Source organism: Dermatophagoides pteronyssinus, unplaced genomic scaffold (assembly GCF_027571235.1).
Source record: "Dermatophagoides pteronyssinus isolate colony J.1.1.1.1 unplaced genomic scaffold, Derpt_VIB-CSIC_2022.12 sq0016, whole genome shotgun sequence".
NCBI classification, from domain to species: domain Eukaryota; kingdom Metazoa; phylum Arthropoda; class Arachnida; order Sarcoptiformes; family Pyroglyphidae; genus Dermatophagoides; species Dermatophagoides pteronyssinus.
The window spans coordinates 901,913-917,493 of NW_027461540.1; the positions used below are offsets into that span (position 1 = coordinate 901,913).

Genomic DNA, 15,581 nt, shown 5'->3' on the forward strand with positions numbered 1-15,581 from the left:
GTATTGTCGAATCGTCCTTCACTTGTGGTTCACATGTGTTTTCGAATTCTTAATTTTTATTCGAAATTTTTTTTTGTAATTTTTTTTTTTGATGTTAAAATGGCTACATTTCAAAGTGGACGAGATCGTCGTCGTTTACAAAGATATTTGACCAATTATGATGATAAATCGACAAAAATTTTATCAACCACCACCACCACCACCACCAAAAATAATAATGCTGATGATGTTGATGATGATAATGGCAGAAGAAAAAAAAGTAAAAAGCATCGTCAGCAATCATCATCATCATCATTGGTGATGAACAAAATCAATCATAAGGATAAAGAAGAAAAAGACAAAAATGATGATCATAATAAAATGTCTAACGATAATAATAATAATGAATTTCAACTGAAATTACGAAAAGATGTTGAATGTTTTTTACGAAAACATCGTTCAACAAATGAACAGATCAATGATGAATATTCTGGATCTGATAATGATGATGATTTTCTCGAATCAGTGAATCCGACAAAAAAGCCCAAAACTAAATCTAATGATGATGATCATCATTATATTGAACAACAATTGGAACAACGAAGTCAAAATTTAGCAAAACGTGCTCGTCAAACATTATCAGCATCAATGTTTCGTTATTTGAATGAATTTCTTTATACACATTGTTCATTTGAAGCAAGAAAATCATTTGATTCAAATCAATTCCAAAAATATCATCAAGCATATGATCTAATTATGCAACAATGGCCATTAAAACCTATAGAATATATTATCGATCGATTACAAGAACGGATTCTAAAACCGGATCATCGAACAGTAATAGCCGATATTGGTTGTGGTAATCAAGCAAGAATTGCTGAAGCTTTTCCAAATTGTACAGTTTATTCTTATGATCTTTATTCGATTGACAATCTAAAAATAATATCAGCCGATATGTGTCGATTACCATTAGATGATAATCAATGTGATTATGTAATCTATTCATTATCATTGATGCCTAAAAATCTTTCCGATGTTTTTTGCGAATGTAATCGTATTTTAAAATTAAACACTGGTTATGTGATGATTGTTGAGGTTGCATCTCGTTTTGCTGATTATGGTAAAAAATTGCAAATTAATTCAACAAAAGCTAAACAACAATCGATGGATAATCAAAAATTTGCTGCTGATTTTGAAAATTTTACCAATGATTTACGACAAAATTTTGGATTACGTTTAATTGAATATAATCTATTACCACCAAATAATTATTTTGTTTATTTTTTATTAAATAAAATTAAAACAATCAATGTAACACGATCGGCTACAATGATACAGCTAAAACCTTGTGTTTATCGTCATCGAATCGGACAACAGCAAACAGAATCGACAAACGAATGAAAAAAGAAAAAGAAAATTATAATTTGAAAATGTTGACCAAAAATTTGATAAAAATTTTATTAATTTCATTGTTTTTGGTTGTAAATAATTTTTTTTCAATTCAAATCGAATCAATAAAAATTTTAACATCTAAACATAGAATACCGACTATTATTATCCATATCGATACAAATGGTCATAATAGTCTTGATAATCATAATCAGGATAAGGAAATTTTATCGAATAATAATAATAATAATAATAATGTTCGAAATAATTTGAATCGTCAATCTATTCGACATTCGAAATCGATTCTAGTTCGTTTACATCATCATCATCATTATCATCATGGAAATGATCGAAATAATGATGATGAAAATTATCAGCTAAGATTGGTTAATCGATCCGCAACTGATCATAATCATCGATATCGTATTGTTCATGTACGAAGATTAAATCTTTCCGATTCAATTTTACATTCACCGGATAATCAATCAAAATCATTCGAAATTATTGAATCAAAATTGGCCACAATCGTTGATGATGATCCATCGATACGAATGATTCGATTTCGGACAATGAATCAAACCAACACAGCGAATCAAATCTATACTAGTCCGGATCGTTCTACATTTTTATTGGTTACCATCGATAAGAATAATGAATCAATGATTCGTATATATGGTTTAATCGATAGTCAGATGATGATATTACCATTACAAAATCAATCAATTCGAAATAATTTTCATCGTATTATCAATGATGAATATCGTAATGAATGGTTACGATCATTGTTTGAAAATTATTCGAACATACATTTGAAAAACCATCATCACCAATTAACGCAGAAAAATCATATTTATCCGGAAATAACATTACTGATTGATTATCATATTCATCGAATGGCACATGAATATAATGATATTGATTTAACATGGCGTTATGGTGTTATGTTTGTACAGATGTTACAATCATTATTGTTCGAAACTATTGATGATTCCAATTTTCAAATTCATTTACATTTGAAACAAATTCTTGTAGCCAAACAACCATGGCCATTTCAATTGATACGACCAAAATTAATCGGATCATTATTGAATCGAAACAAAACAGACAATTTAGTAAATGCAATGAATGCTTTACAAAAATTTGGTCAATGGATCTACAATCACAACGATAATGTACAAAGTGATTTAATTTTAATTTTAACCGGTGATGATCTTTGTCTTGATAATAATGATGATGATAATAATCAAGACAATCGTGCCAAACATGTATACGAATCATGTTCATATTCATCGGTAAAAGGACAGGCAATAGTTGGTGGTGCATGTCTTCATCATCATCATAATAATCGTTCATTAAATTTGGCTATTGTTGAAGATTATGGCCTTAAAATGGATGGTCTACATGCAATGGCACATGAATTAGGTCATCTATTGGGCGCTGTGCATGATGGTGAATGGCCAATATCAACGATTGCCGGTCCCGGAGGTACAAATTGTCGTGATAAATTATCATCCATAATGAATATTGATCATTCAACAATTAAACAATACAATCAATGGTCCAAATGTACATTGGAACAATTTGAACATTTTTTCTCTCAACCACAATCCATATGTCTTTTTAATGAACCACATTCCAATCAATGATTGAAAATTGAAATGAAATCAAAATTTATTTTTTATTTGTTCAAATCAAAATAATAAAGAATCTAATTAAATAATACTGGTTTTTTTTCAGGCAAACAACAACAAGACACAACCAAAAGTTTTTTTGTTTTTCGAGAAAAAAAATTTTCCTTGATTCAATCAATCAATCAATCATCATCATTGTATTGTATCAATACTTTAACAACATTTTGATGTTCATCATCGGATGGTGCACCAAGTAAATTGAAAGCATCCAATGCTTGTTCAATCGGAAAACATTGTGTAATCAATGGTTTAACATTAATTTTACCACTTTCAATCAATTCAATTGCCAATGGATAACTGTATGAAGGGAAAAAGAATAGAAAAATTAATCCTCAATTCGACAATAGGGAAATAAATAGAAGGAAAAAAAAATACTTACTCATCTTTGATACGGCAAACACCAATCAAATCAATTTCTTTCATTGTCATTGTTGACAATGGAATTCCGTTGGATGGTTGACCTAAACCAACAATAGCAATACGACCACCATGTTTTGTTGCATGAATAGCCATCGATTGTGATGATCCAACACCTGTACATTCTAATGTAATATCCGGTGAACGGCCCATCATTTGGACAATATGTTGTGCACGATCAACACTGCTTAATTCTTTTTGTGATAAATCAATCCAATAACAATGATCGGCACCCATTTTTTGTGCCAAATTCAGCCGGCTTTGTTTAATATCGGTTACACAAACACGATTTGAACCAAATGCTTTTGCAGCTAACATTGCCATAACACCAACTGGACCAGCACCACAAACTAAAACCGAATCACCTGGTTGAATTTTAACACGACGACATGCATGAATTACTACAGCTAAAGCTTCGATTAAAGCACCTTCTTCCAATGAAATCGAATCTGGCAATCTTAATTTCAATTCGGTAATAATGATGCAATAATGATGCAACAATCAATCAATCAACGCAATTTAATCAGACAAAAAAAATATACTTACTTGAAACAAAAATCAGCACGATGTGTATAATAACGTCGTAATGAACCATCCGAATTTGGTAGACCATGTGATTGTAGATTCGATATCGGGCAAAGATTATAACGTCCTGATCGGCAACGGTCACATTTCAAACATGGTATAGCCGGTTCAACAGCAACACGATCACCCGGTTTCAAATGATGAACATTATTACCACATTTCATTACCACTGCAGATGGTTCATGTCCTAAACAAAATGGACGTTGTAAACGAAAATCCGCAACTTGTGCATGACGCCATAAATGAAGATCTGTTCCACAAATTCCTGTACTATGTGATCGTAATAAAACTTCTGTTAAAATTTTAAACAAAATAAATCATTAATCCAAATTCAATTCAATCGAATCAATCATTATTTACCATCATTTCCAAGTTTATCCGGTAATGGCCATTGTTCTAAACGTAAATCATTTTGTCCATACAAAACTATGGCAAGATTTTCTTTACGAAACAAATCCATTGATAATGGTATTGGATCCATCTTGTACGAATTGTCAATCGATGTAATCTATTCAAAAAAAAAAATTGATAATAATAATCGGAAACAACGAAAAAAAATTATCAAAAACAAGATATGTAAAATCTGCATACTTTTTCAAAAATTCAAGTCAAGTGCTTTGCAACTACAACTAGATTGAAACAAAAAAAAAACAAAATGTACAAATCACAAGGGCAATTCTTTTTTTTTCTCCACTAATTCTGGAATGAGCAACCGAAAAAAAAATTTGATGATGATGATGTAAATGAATTTGACTGTTGCATCATCATCATGAAACAATTATTATATAGCCGATTCTGTAGTTGTATCCCCACACACACACAGAATCCTACCTAACTGAATATTCTAGGATGATGATGATGAAAATGTTGATCGAAAATTGAAATATCGACATAACAATTATATATATAGAATGCGAAAAAAAGAAAGATTTTTCTACTTACCCATAAATGATCATTATTATTAACAATGGTAATTGAATTTGGTATTATCATAGTTGAAACATTCGATTCTTGTATCTGCTGTTGTTGTTGTTGTTGTGGTGGAATAATTTTTGTTTCGCTATTTGTTTGTTGTTGTTGTTCTCCTAATGTTTTACTAAAATCTTCCAAAAATCTATTCAATTCATTTTGTTCATTTTGTTGTTGTTGTTGTGGCTTTTTTCGAGTAGAACTTCTTGTACGTTTTTTTACACAATCACTATTTCCAGAAGAAGAATATGTTGTAGCAGGAATATCCATCATTTTATGTTTATGTATTAAATGTAATTGTAAACCACGAGTATTATCACCAATCGTTCGAATCATACAATTACAGATTTTACATTTTGATGACATTCTATCGGAACTTCTTAAAAAATAATTCCATACTGGTTGATTAAATGTTTCCGTTACTGGATGATATGTTTCATCATCGATTAACATTTGTCGATGAGTTCGTTTCGGTGTTTGTTGTTGTTGTTGTTTTGTTAGGTTATTGTTGTTGTTGTTGATGTTTGATGATGATTTTCTTTCATTGGGTGATTGTTCCATGACTGATTGAAATTTTTGTTGCGCAGAAAGATCATGAATTTGATGATTAAATTTAATATGAAAAACAAGACTTTTTTTTAGGCCAACCGATCTTAATGTTTGTGAACAAATTTTACATGTTGCCCATTTTTTATCATCATTTTCATAAAAATAATTCCAAATATATGGTAGATCGTCCTATAGTATTTTGGGTGATTTTGGACTTAATTCAAATTATCATTCATTCATTCAATGAGAACAAACCTTAAAATTATAATTTATTACATCAGATTTTCTCCAGATTTTAGTCATTTTCATCAACAACAAAAAAAAAAATTCTTTGGAATATTCCCAACAGACGACAGCACATGGAATCAATGGCCAATTTATAGTTTGAAAGTTGTTCAACGACAAAAAATGCTTCATTTTGCGCAAAATTTAAAAAACCAATTTACAGTTACATTGAAAAATTTTTCAAAGTAACATAAAAAAAATCAGATAATGATTACTAATCTTAATCAAATAGGTGCAATGAGAGAGAGAGAGAGAGAGAGAGAGAGAGAGAGAGAGAGAGAGAGAGAGAGAGAAATAAAACAAAACAAAAAAAAGAAAGGGAAAAAATAGGCTTTTTTCTGATTGATCATTGTCAAAATCAATTTTTTTTGCACCGATCGAGTTAGTCGAAAGGAAAAGTTTGATCGAAAAATGCCGTTATCAAACATTATTGTTTATTGGTTACATTATTGTTTCTATACAATTCTTATATTATGTATTCCATTCATTTATCTACCATTGTTATTCGAATTAAATCCATTTGCAATCGCATATTTATTATGGTATATTTGGGATTTTCAAACTTGTGATTATGGTTCAAGACCTTTTCGATGGTTACGACAATTATCATTTTGGTCATATTTTACTCAATCATTTCCATTGCATTTAATTCGTTCAACACCATTATCATCTGATCGTAATTATATTTTTGCTTGTCATCCACATGGAATATTCAGTATTTCTACTGTTCATTCAATCATTACCGATGGTCAACAATTTTCCCAATTATTTCCCAATCTTCAACCATATTTTGTTACAATATCACAACAATTTTGGCTACCTTTTTATCGTGAAATCTTATTGGCATTTGGTTTTTGTTCAGCAAAACAAAAAAGTATTGAATATATTTTAAAACAGAAACCAAATTCAAATGTTGGTGGAAACATTGTTGCAATCATGATTGGTGGTACTAATGAAGCAATCGAATCATTTCATTCAAATCGTTTAATATTAATCGTTAAAAAACGTCGTGGTTTTTTACGTTTGGCATTAAAAAATAGGTATACCCTGGATAGAATTTGTCAAAAATCTTTTCACTAAAATATTTCTTCAAATTCATTTATAGAGCATCGATTGTACCTGTAATATCGTTTGGTGAAAATAATCTTTATCATACTGTTAATTTACCTGATTTACCATCATCATCATCATTGATCCTAAATTACATACAAAAAACATTCAAATCAATAATTGGTTTTCCATTGAAAATATTTTATGGAAATTTACTTTTTTTTCCTTATCGAAAACCAGTTTGGACTGTTGGTAAATATATAGTAGCTTTTGACATAGTTTTTTTTTTTAATTTGTTTGCTAACACTATTGTCTTTTTTCTTTTGTTTCTATTGTTTTTATTCAATGTATGAAAAACAAATATAAACAGTCGGTGAACCAATATTGATCGATGAAAAAATATCCGAACCAACTAAACATCAAATTGATCAATTACAAGAACAATACATTAATGCATTACAAAGGTTATATGAACAATATAAACATCAATATAATCATGGCAATATTGAATTGGTAATCAAATAATGTTGATACGGCTTATTTAATCATTCATCATTTTCCTGGATCGTTTTTCTCTCAACCTTTTTTTCATTCGTCGTAATTTTGCACGTTTCATCATTATTTTTAATCGTGAATTTCTTGTCATTGCTTTCTGTATTTTTCGTTTATTAAATGCTTTTAATTGAGCATCAGACATTAATTCATCCAATATGGTTTGTTTACGTTGACGTTTAGTTAATCGTCCGGAATAATAATCACTAGCCGTTTCTTGTACTGTACCAATTTGAAAATATTTTGATCGTTCATCTACCATTCCATCATTGCCAGCCGAAATTTGACTGGATTTTTTATAGAATTGTTTTGGATTCCATACACGACGCATTTTCAATGCCGTTAGATCTTTTTCCATTTCTTTAGTTAATTCTTCTACACGTGGCATATCAAACCATTGTGATAATGAACGATTTCGTTGTTGACTAAGTTGTTTTTTTCGTTGTCGTCTTGATATTCGTAATGGTTTGATCATAAGCTGTTGTTCAATATCATCGGTTAAAGTCATTTTCATTTGTAAATCTTTTGTTCGATGATTCATCAGATTTTCATTCAATCGTTTACGTTGTTCAGTCAAAGGTAAATCAAATTCAAGATAAGGTCGATTGTTGTTGTTTTCATTTTGATAATCATCGATTGCTGTACCGAATACACGTTTAAATTGTTCGGAAATATCTTTATCATTATTATTATCATCATCATATTCGTTGCCAAGTTGACAATCTTGTTCGGTGAGACAAATATTATCAATGTTATACATCATCGATATTGGCTTATCATCATTGCGTGAGCCAATTTTTAATTGTTCAACTTTTAAAAAAACTTTTGAAAATCATTCATTAAAAGATCGTTCATCTATCAATCAATCAATCAATCAATTAGACTTACTATTATCCGGATTAATGGTTTGCAGTCTAGACTCAAAAGACTCCAAATCTGATGATTGTTGTTTATGTTTCGAAACAATCGATTCGAAACGTTGTTCCAGTATAGGATCATTTGGATTTAATAATAGATAGCCACAACTTTTTGCATGCATTTTAGAAGAACGTAATGATGATAATGAACTTTCACTACAAATGGATTCAGTTTCCGAACATGGATCCATCATTTTTCGCATTCGGTTTTCGGTTGGTCCTTCAATTCAACAAAAACAGCAGCAGCAGCAGCAACATGTGAGTTTGGTAAAGATTTCCGGGCAATTTTTTTTTTTACGTGAATAAAAATATTTCGAAAACATTTCCAATGTTAATTTTAATATAAAATTTTTTATTTTCATTTTTTTAATTATTTTAAATTGTATTGTAACAAAAAATAAATAATTTTCAAACATTAAAAAACAATATTTCAATGATTGATTCAAGAGATTAGAGATTATAAACTTATTCGACGGAATTTTTTTTTTGTTTTGCAATCAAATCAAAATCTCCTACTTAGAATACAAAGACCAATAGTTGTAATGATGAAAAACGTCATTGGCAATGTTGATAATCGTAGATATTCTACACGTTTCTGTTCTTTTTGTTCATTGATACGTATCCATTTTCGACAACGTCGTACAGCAGCACGCCAATTATCTATTCGTTCTTGTCGTTGATCTTCATCTAATTCCGGTCGAAATATATCATATTGTAATCGTATTGTTTCATTGATTGGTTCACTTAATAAATGCGTTGCTATCGATTTGGGCTGCGGCATTGATTGTGATGTTGATGTTGATGATGATAATGGTAATGATGATGATGATGATGATGATACTGATGTTGTTGATGTGGTCATTGTTGTAGTTGTTGTGGTCGATGATGATGATGATGATGATGTTAAGAATGATGATAATTGTCTTTTCAGATGATTAAATGTGGAATCTTGTGGATGTGAACGATTGGAAATAATATTAATGTTACCATTACAATTATTCATCGATTGTTGATTATTATGATTATTATTGATTAGATCACCATTAGTATTTTGTTGTTGTTGTTGATGATAATGGTCAGCTTTCAATAAACGTTGCCATAAACCACAATGATGACTAGCAACTAATGCAGCACCAAATGCAGTAGATTCAGCCATTTTAGCACGTAGAATTAGATTGCCAGTAACATCGGATAGAATTTGACATAATAAATCATTAGAACTCATGCCACCATCAACACGTATTCCATAATTAAGACCATTACGCATTAGGCAAAGTATATCGTTTGTTTGATAGGCAACACCTTCCAATGTAGCTCGAATTAGATGAGATTTTCGTGAAAATTGTGATATGCCAATTATCAAACCAGATGCATATGCATCCCAATATGGTGCATATAAACCTTGGAATGCTGGAACAAAATATAAGCCACCAGAATTAGAATCCATTCGTGCTAGATCTTCAACCTGGCCATAATTATCGATAATTTCTAGATTATCACGTAACCATGTGATAGCTGCACCAGCAATAGCAATCGATCCTTCCAATGCATACCAAGCCATTTCATCGCCCAATTTAAATGCAACCGTAGTCAACAGTTTATGACGGGCTTCTTCTGGTACATTTTTGTATGCACCATGTAATGGACCGGGTCCAATATTTTGCATAAGAAATGCTCCGGTACCATAAGTAACTTTAATCTGGCCAATACTTAAACATTTCTGTCCAACAAGAGCAGCATTTTGATCACCAATCACACCGGTTATCGGTATCGACATTAATGGACCATTTTGTATTTCACCAAACATTGAACTGGACGGCCTGATTTCCGGTAAAATTGACATTGGAATTTTAAAAAAATCACATAACCATGGATCCCATTCAAGTGTTTCAAGATCCATCAATAATGTACGCGATGCATTAGTAACATCAGTCAAATGTTTACCGGTTAGATTCCATAATAACCATGAATCAATAGTGCCAAACATTAATGTACCAGCTAACATTGATCGACGAACTTGAGCAACATTTTCGATTAGCCATTTTATTTTCAATGCACTAAAATATGTTGATATCGGTAGACCAGTTTTACTTTTTAACCAATTCATATCACGACCAGGTACACGATCAATAACAGTTTCGACTAGATCACTAGTACGATTATCAAGCCATACTATCGAATTATATAATGCTTTTCCTGTATCAATCCCAGAATAAAATTAATCAAAATGATTATTAACCAATTAATTATTATGAATTATAATCATAATCAACATACCTGTTGTACGTTCCCATAATATAGTGGATTCACGTTGATTAGTGAGACCAACACAACGAATATCGGATATTTGAAAACCTAATTCGGGAAGTTTTTTTGCAACAACATCAATACAACGTGTAACTGATGATAATATTTCGGCCGGATCTTGTTCAACCCATCCTTCATTTGGATAGATTTTTTTAATTTCAATCTGATGATATGTAACTAATTCACCGGTTTCGGTGGAAAATACTAAAAATCTTGATGATGATGTTCCTTGATCGATTGCGGCTACAAGTTTATCCGTCGGTTTTGTATTTGTCAAATTATGATGATCATTATTAATATTATGATGAGGAGGAATATCACCAATTTCATTCAACATTGATATTTCATTCATTATGTTTTCTTGACCATACGACAATGATGATAATGATGATGATGATTCGTCTAATGCAGGACTTTCTAGAAACATATTTTAGGAATTCAAATTATTACTTTTTTTTTCGGGGACAACATATACAAAAAAATAAAATAAAATAATAACAATTCAATCAATCAATATGAAATATGTTTTGACAACAACAAACAAACAAACAAACAACAACTTTTTTATATTAAATATATAACATTCGAACCTAACCCACACCAAAATGGATGGATGATAATAAAATCATTGAACAAATTATTTATCGAATTAGAAGATACCATATTAATTTATCAAACAACAAACATCAAAAAGATTCTTTTCACTTTTTTTTTGTTCTATATCACTCTTTATTGATCAAATCAAAATCAGAATTGCCCAAAAGAAAAAAAAATGGATAATGAGTTTTGTGGAAAACTTTTCTTGGCAAACACTCAATCAATTGATTGATTGATTGATTGATGTAACAAACACTAACCAAAATGATAATGATAATGAAAAAACACTAAATCACATTTCATAATATTTATCACATTTTTGATTTCTATCTTGATTCGAAACGAAATAAAAAATAAAACAACAACAAACCAACCTTGACCATTGTGATTGTGGAAAATACCGATACAAACAAACAAAGATTATCAACGTATTTCCTTTTCCGATGACGACAACATAATAATCTATTTAAATACAACATTAACAAACAACAAAAAAAAACAATCATTCATTTCCTTCGTCAATCGATCGATCGATCGATCGGGATCATGAATGAGAAAAAAAATTGTAATATGGTGATTAAAGAATTTCCAAAAACTAAAAAAAAAAAATTTGCTACATTTCAACAATATTATCATCATCATCATCATCATCAATAACACACATATCATACTAAATCCAAAGGTTATTTAGTGATTTTTTGTTTGTTTGTTTGTTTATTTCAAACAATCAAACAAGTTCAAAGTCGATAGTATCCTGCACGCCTATAGTTTTTTGGACAACAACAACAAAATCTCGAATTTTGATAAAAACAAAAACAGTTCATGATGCCATAATGGTGAAACTCTTTTTTTTTCTTTCAAAATTTTCAATATCAAATCTAATCAACAACAAACAAAAAAAAAACGAAAAACGAGTCGAATCTCCCCAAAACAAACAAAAAAAAAAAAATTATCAGGAAAAAAATTTCGATTTGAATCAAAATATAGGCAATCGGAACGCACACACATTGATTATTGACAGGAAAAATTTATTCATTTTCTCAATTCAAACTTAATTAAAAAAAACAAAATCAAATTTTATGCTCTAAAAATTGAAACACACATACATACATTTTATATAGACACATTTAGACATAACAACAACAACAACTATTTTAATTTGAAACAAAAAATTCATTCATTTAGATGTGACAACAACAGAGTTTGCAATTGAAAATAGAAAGTAACCCATCAAATGGATAGTGTGATATTTTTTTTTATATATAAAAAAAATTTGTCGATTACGAAATTCAAATCGATTCACCGGATATATATTGAGTTGACCTTCAAGTCGATGATGATGATATCAACTTAATTTAGTATTTGGTTTTTTTTTCGGTTGACAATCAATGTTGGTCCATATATGAATGGGCCAGACCAAAATTAATATTTTGTACATTATACACACACAATTAATAATATTGATTACTTTTACAATTCCCTAAAAATAACAAAGTTTTTTATTTCGTGCCAAAATTAAGATCATATTTTTTTTCTTCCAGGTTGGATATAATACAGCGAAGAAGAAGAAAAAAAATTGAATTTTTTTTCAAGGTAAAAATAAAAGATATTTTTCATCTAAGGGTCGATATCAAGAAGATTCTGCATCGATTGAATGAATGATGACGATAATAATCCTATAGGATCATTATCATCATTTCAATGAAAAAAATGTTTGAAAGAAAAGATTTTTTTCCCTAATTCAATTAATAATACAGTTTTGGATCAATGTGAATGATGTGAATTTTACGAAACAAAAAAAAACTAATTAAAATTTTCTATATCGACAATACCTTTCACATTCAATGGGATTAACCTACTATATATTTCATTTATGATGATTCTATTATCAAATTCAACAAAAACATCATCATGTTTGTCGTCAATATATCGAACATAGTGATATATAGACAATAATAATCAAATTTCCAAATGTCTCATAGATTTGATTAAACAATTTGATTAATCACATTGGAAATTTTTTGTTTTTTTGTTTTTGGTAAAAAAAATTGTTCAGTTTTTTGTTTCTGGTGTTTTTCTTTCAATCATCATCATGATCATCATGATAATCACACATAAAATTCAAAGATTAGCCAAAGAAGAAAAAAAAATCATGTGACTTACTTGTGTGATGATAAAAAAGAATAATGAATGATGATGATTGTTAATGATGGTAAATAATAATGAATAATCTTGTCAAATTATTGATTGATTGATTGATAAGCACTATATGTAACAATCAATATATATGGTGTGTATGATAAATAACCAAAGCCAACAAGTTTGTTGAAATATATGTGGCAAATGCACACACCTACGCATAAAATAGAGAAATGAGATGAGATGATTTGGATCAATTTACATTTTTCGTTGTTGTTGTTGTTGTCAAAAAAATTTTCAAATTTCGGATTTTAAAACTCGAAAAAAAAATTTGTTGAAATTCAATTTTTGTTGTCGTTTTTTTTCCGGCATTGTCTTTTGTTGGTTGTTGTGTATGTATTCAATTAACAAATCACATTGTTGTTGTTGTTGTTCATGTTCATGCTGATCATATGATGATGATAATGGTAAATGAATGAATAAGCTCGTCTGTTAAACTAAATAAATCCGAATCGATGGTGGTGGTGGTGGTTTTTCGTTTGCTTTGCTGGGTACATACACATCAAAATATCACTGGGTAACCAATCCTATATATTATTTGATTTTACTTAAAAAAATCCTTCGAATATTCTGGTGAACAGTCGCGTAGGCGATAAATGAATAAATAAAATCTATCTATATAACCGCAAAAAAAACAGAGAATATATATAGAAAAAAACATTAATATATTATAGTCAGGATATAATCAGAAAATCGGTATTCATACCATTTAATTATTGTTGATTGAGATGATGATCATATTACATATCATCATCATCATCATCATCATGTTTAAGTTTTTTGATTCGATTCGATTCTATACCATCATCATGATATCCACATGTTTTTATATGGCTTTCATAAACTTCTTTTTTTTTGTACATAGGTTTTTTTTCTGTTTCGAGGACAGATTTGGTATTTTCCCGAAAAAAAAACAAGAAAACAGAATGAATGAAAAACAACACGAAGAAATTCGAGAGAAAGTGAGAGAAGGAAAGAAATACTTTTTAAAAAAAACATCATCCATTTTTGTTATATAGCATGATGATATTTTTTGTCAGATTCGATGAAACGTCTATCGTTTTTCTTCATTCGTTTTTGTTTTTGTTGTTGTTCAAAAACATCACATGATGATGATGATGATGATGATGTAAATTTTTGGGAGAAATACTGATAATTAAAAGATCATCATTGATGATAAAGATGATGATTATGGTCAGGATGGCAACATTTTTTTTCTTATCGCTTATTCTCAAGGTTAATAACAATATTTTAAATGAAATTAATTTGTTTCAATTTTTTTTTCAAAAGGCATTTTCCATGGTCAGCTATAGACAATCTTGTTGTTTATTCGTGTAAACGTTCTTTTTTTTCTGAATGATAAAATTGAAAAAAAATCAATCATATGATGTAAATACTTAAAAAATACCTGTTTTGTTGCATTATTTTTTTTCGTCTCGAAATTATTCAAACAGACTGATAAAAGATGTTAATGATGATAATAAAAAAAGAACAAATTCATTTCGTTCAATCATTCTCGGTACAATTTTCAAAAATTCCGATGAAAAAATTTTTGATAAAAATAATGATGTTCACTGACCCCTTTCACTTTAAAAAAAACAAAAATTCTTTCAACATTCAAAAATTTTGCCGGATGTTCGAATATTCGAATGTTTAAATTATTTTCCAATATTGATCACTAGATGGTAGAAGTAATCAGTTTTTTTATTTATTTAAAAAAAATCGAACAACAAGATAACGCCATCTATAGTCATTGTTATCATCATCATCGAATGTTTCGCTTAAAAATTATTTCCCCTTAAATTTGGCTTCAAACAACAAACAAAAAAAAACATTAATGTGTGTCTTTTGTATAGGAAATTATATAATTTTTTTTGTATGGTTTGGGTGCAATCTGTTTCTTGTTAAAAGTGAAATTTTCTATGTGAAAAAAAAAAAGAAAATTCATTAAGTTTATTAAGGATTTTCCACAATGACAATGTATTGATTAATATTCGGTTGATGTATCGATTGCAAAGATTGCCTATCCAAACAAACAAACATAAATAATTCGATGACAACCCCTAAAAACAACACTCTCTCTCTATATATCCCC

The 15,581-nt window shown here is 29.4% G+C and overlaps 6 protein-coding genes across 9 annotated transcripts; 3 read left to right on the forward strand and 3 right to left on the reverse strand.

Moving 5' to 3' along the window:
• Positions 1–12: 12 nt before the first annotated feature.
• Positions 13–1,521, forward strand: LOC142645628 (uncharacterized). The gene has a single exon (XM_075822310.1). It carries the CDS (start codon positions 34–36, stop codon positions 1,378–1,380), a length of 1,347 nt encoding a protein of 448 aa, XP_075678425.1. The 5' UTR covers positions 13–33; the 3' UTR covers positions 1,381–1,521.
• Positions 1,376–3,938, forward strand: LOC113792237 (uncharacterized). Its single transcript, XM_027342150.2, has one exon. It carries the CDS (start codon positions 1,377–1,379, stop codon positions 3,012–3,014), a length of 1,638 nt encoding a protein of 545 aa, XP_027197951.2. The 5' UTR covers position 1,376; the 3' UTR covers positions 3,015–3,938.
• LOC113792236 (sorbitol dehydrogenase-like) lies at positions 3,028–5,971 on the reverse strand. Its single transcript, XM_075822308.1, has 6 exons — positions 5,835–5,971; positions 5,004–5,768; positions 4,422–4,569; positions 4,023–4,353; positions 3,439–3,933; positions 3,028–3,356 (listed from the first exon to the last, which is right to left on the reverse strand). The coding sequence occupies exons 1-6, from the start codon at positions 5,886–5,888 to the stop codon at positions 3,182–3,184; spliced, it is 1,968 nt and encodes a 655-aa protein (XP_075678423.1). The 5' UTR covers positions 5,889–5,971; the 3' UTR covers positions 3,028–3,181.
• Positions 5,972–6,275: 304 nt separating this feature from the next.
• LOC113792239 (2-acylglycerol O-acyltransferase 1-like) lies at positions 6,276–8,620 on the forward strand. Its single transcript, XM_027342152.2, has 3 exons — positions 6,276–6,904; positions 6,970–7,166; positions 7,285–8,620. Exons 1-3 carry the CDS (start codon positions 6,276–6,278, stop codon positions 7,437–7,439), a joined length of 981 nt encoding a protein of 326 aa, XP_027197953.1. The 3' UTR covers positions 7,440–8,620.
• Positions 7,113–8,656, reverse strand: LOC113792238 (deoxynucleotidyltransferase terminal-interacting protein 2). Its single transcript, XM_027342151.2, has 2 exons — positions 8,355–8,656; positions 7,113–8,288 (listed from the first exon to the last, which is right to left on the reverse strand). The coding sequence occupies exons 1-2, from the start codon at positions 8,584–8,586 to the stop codon at positions 7,456–7,458; spliced, it is 1,065 nt and encodes a 354-aa protein (XP_027197952.1). The 5' UTR covers positions 8,587–8,656; the 3' UTR covers positions 7,113–7,455.
• Positions 8,657–8,714: 58 nt separating this feature from the next.
• Positions 8,715–14,332, reverse strand: LOC113792235 (putative glycerol kinase). 4 transcript variants are annotated; one of them, XM_075822307.1, is made up of 4 exons: positions 14,193–14,332; positions 13,451–14,101; positions 10,661–11,107; positions 8,715–10,579 (listed from the first exon to the last, which is right to left on the reverse strand). In XM_075822307.1, exons 3-4 carry the CDS (start codon positions 11,040–11,042, stop codon positions 8,886–8,888), a joined length of 2,076 nt encoding a protein of 691 aa, XP_075678422.1. In that variant the 5' UTR covers positions 11,043–11,107; positions 13,451–14,101; positions 14,193–14,332; the 3' UTR covers positions 8,715–8,885. The 4 variants fall into 4 exon arrangements, with proteins under 4 accessions (XP_075678422.1, XP_027197949.1, XP_027197948.1 ...); XM_027342148.2 differs by lacking the exons at positions 13,451–14,101; positions 14,193–14,332 and adding an exon at positions 11,662–11,805; XM_027342147.2 differs by lacking the exons at positions 13,451–14,101; positions 14,193–14,332 and adding an exon at positions 11,281–11,368.
• Positions 14,333–15,581: the final 1,249 nt, after the last annotated feature.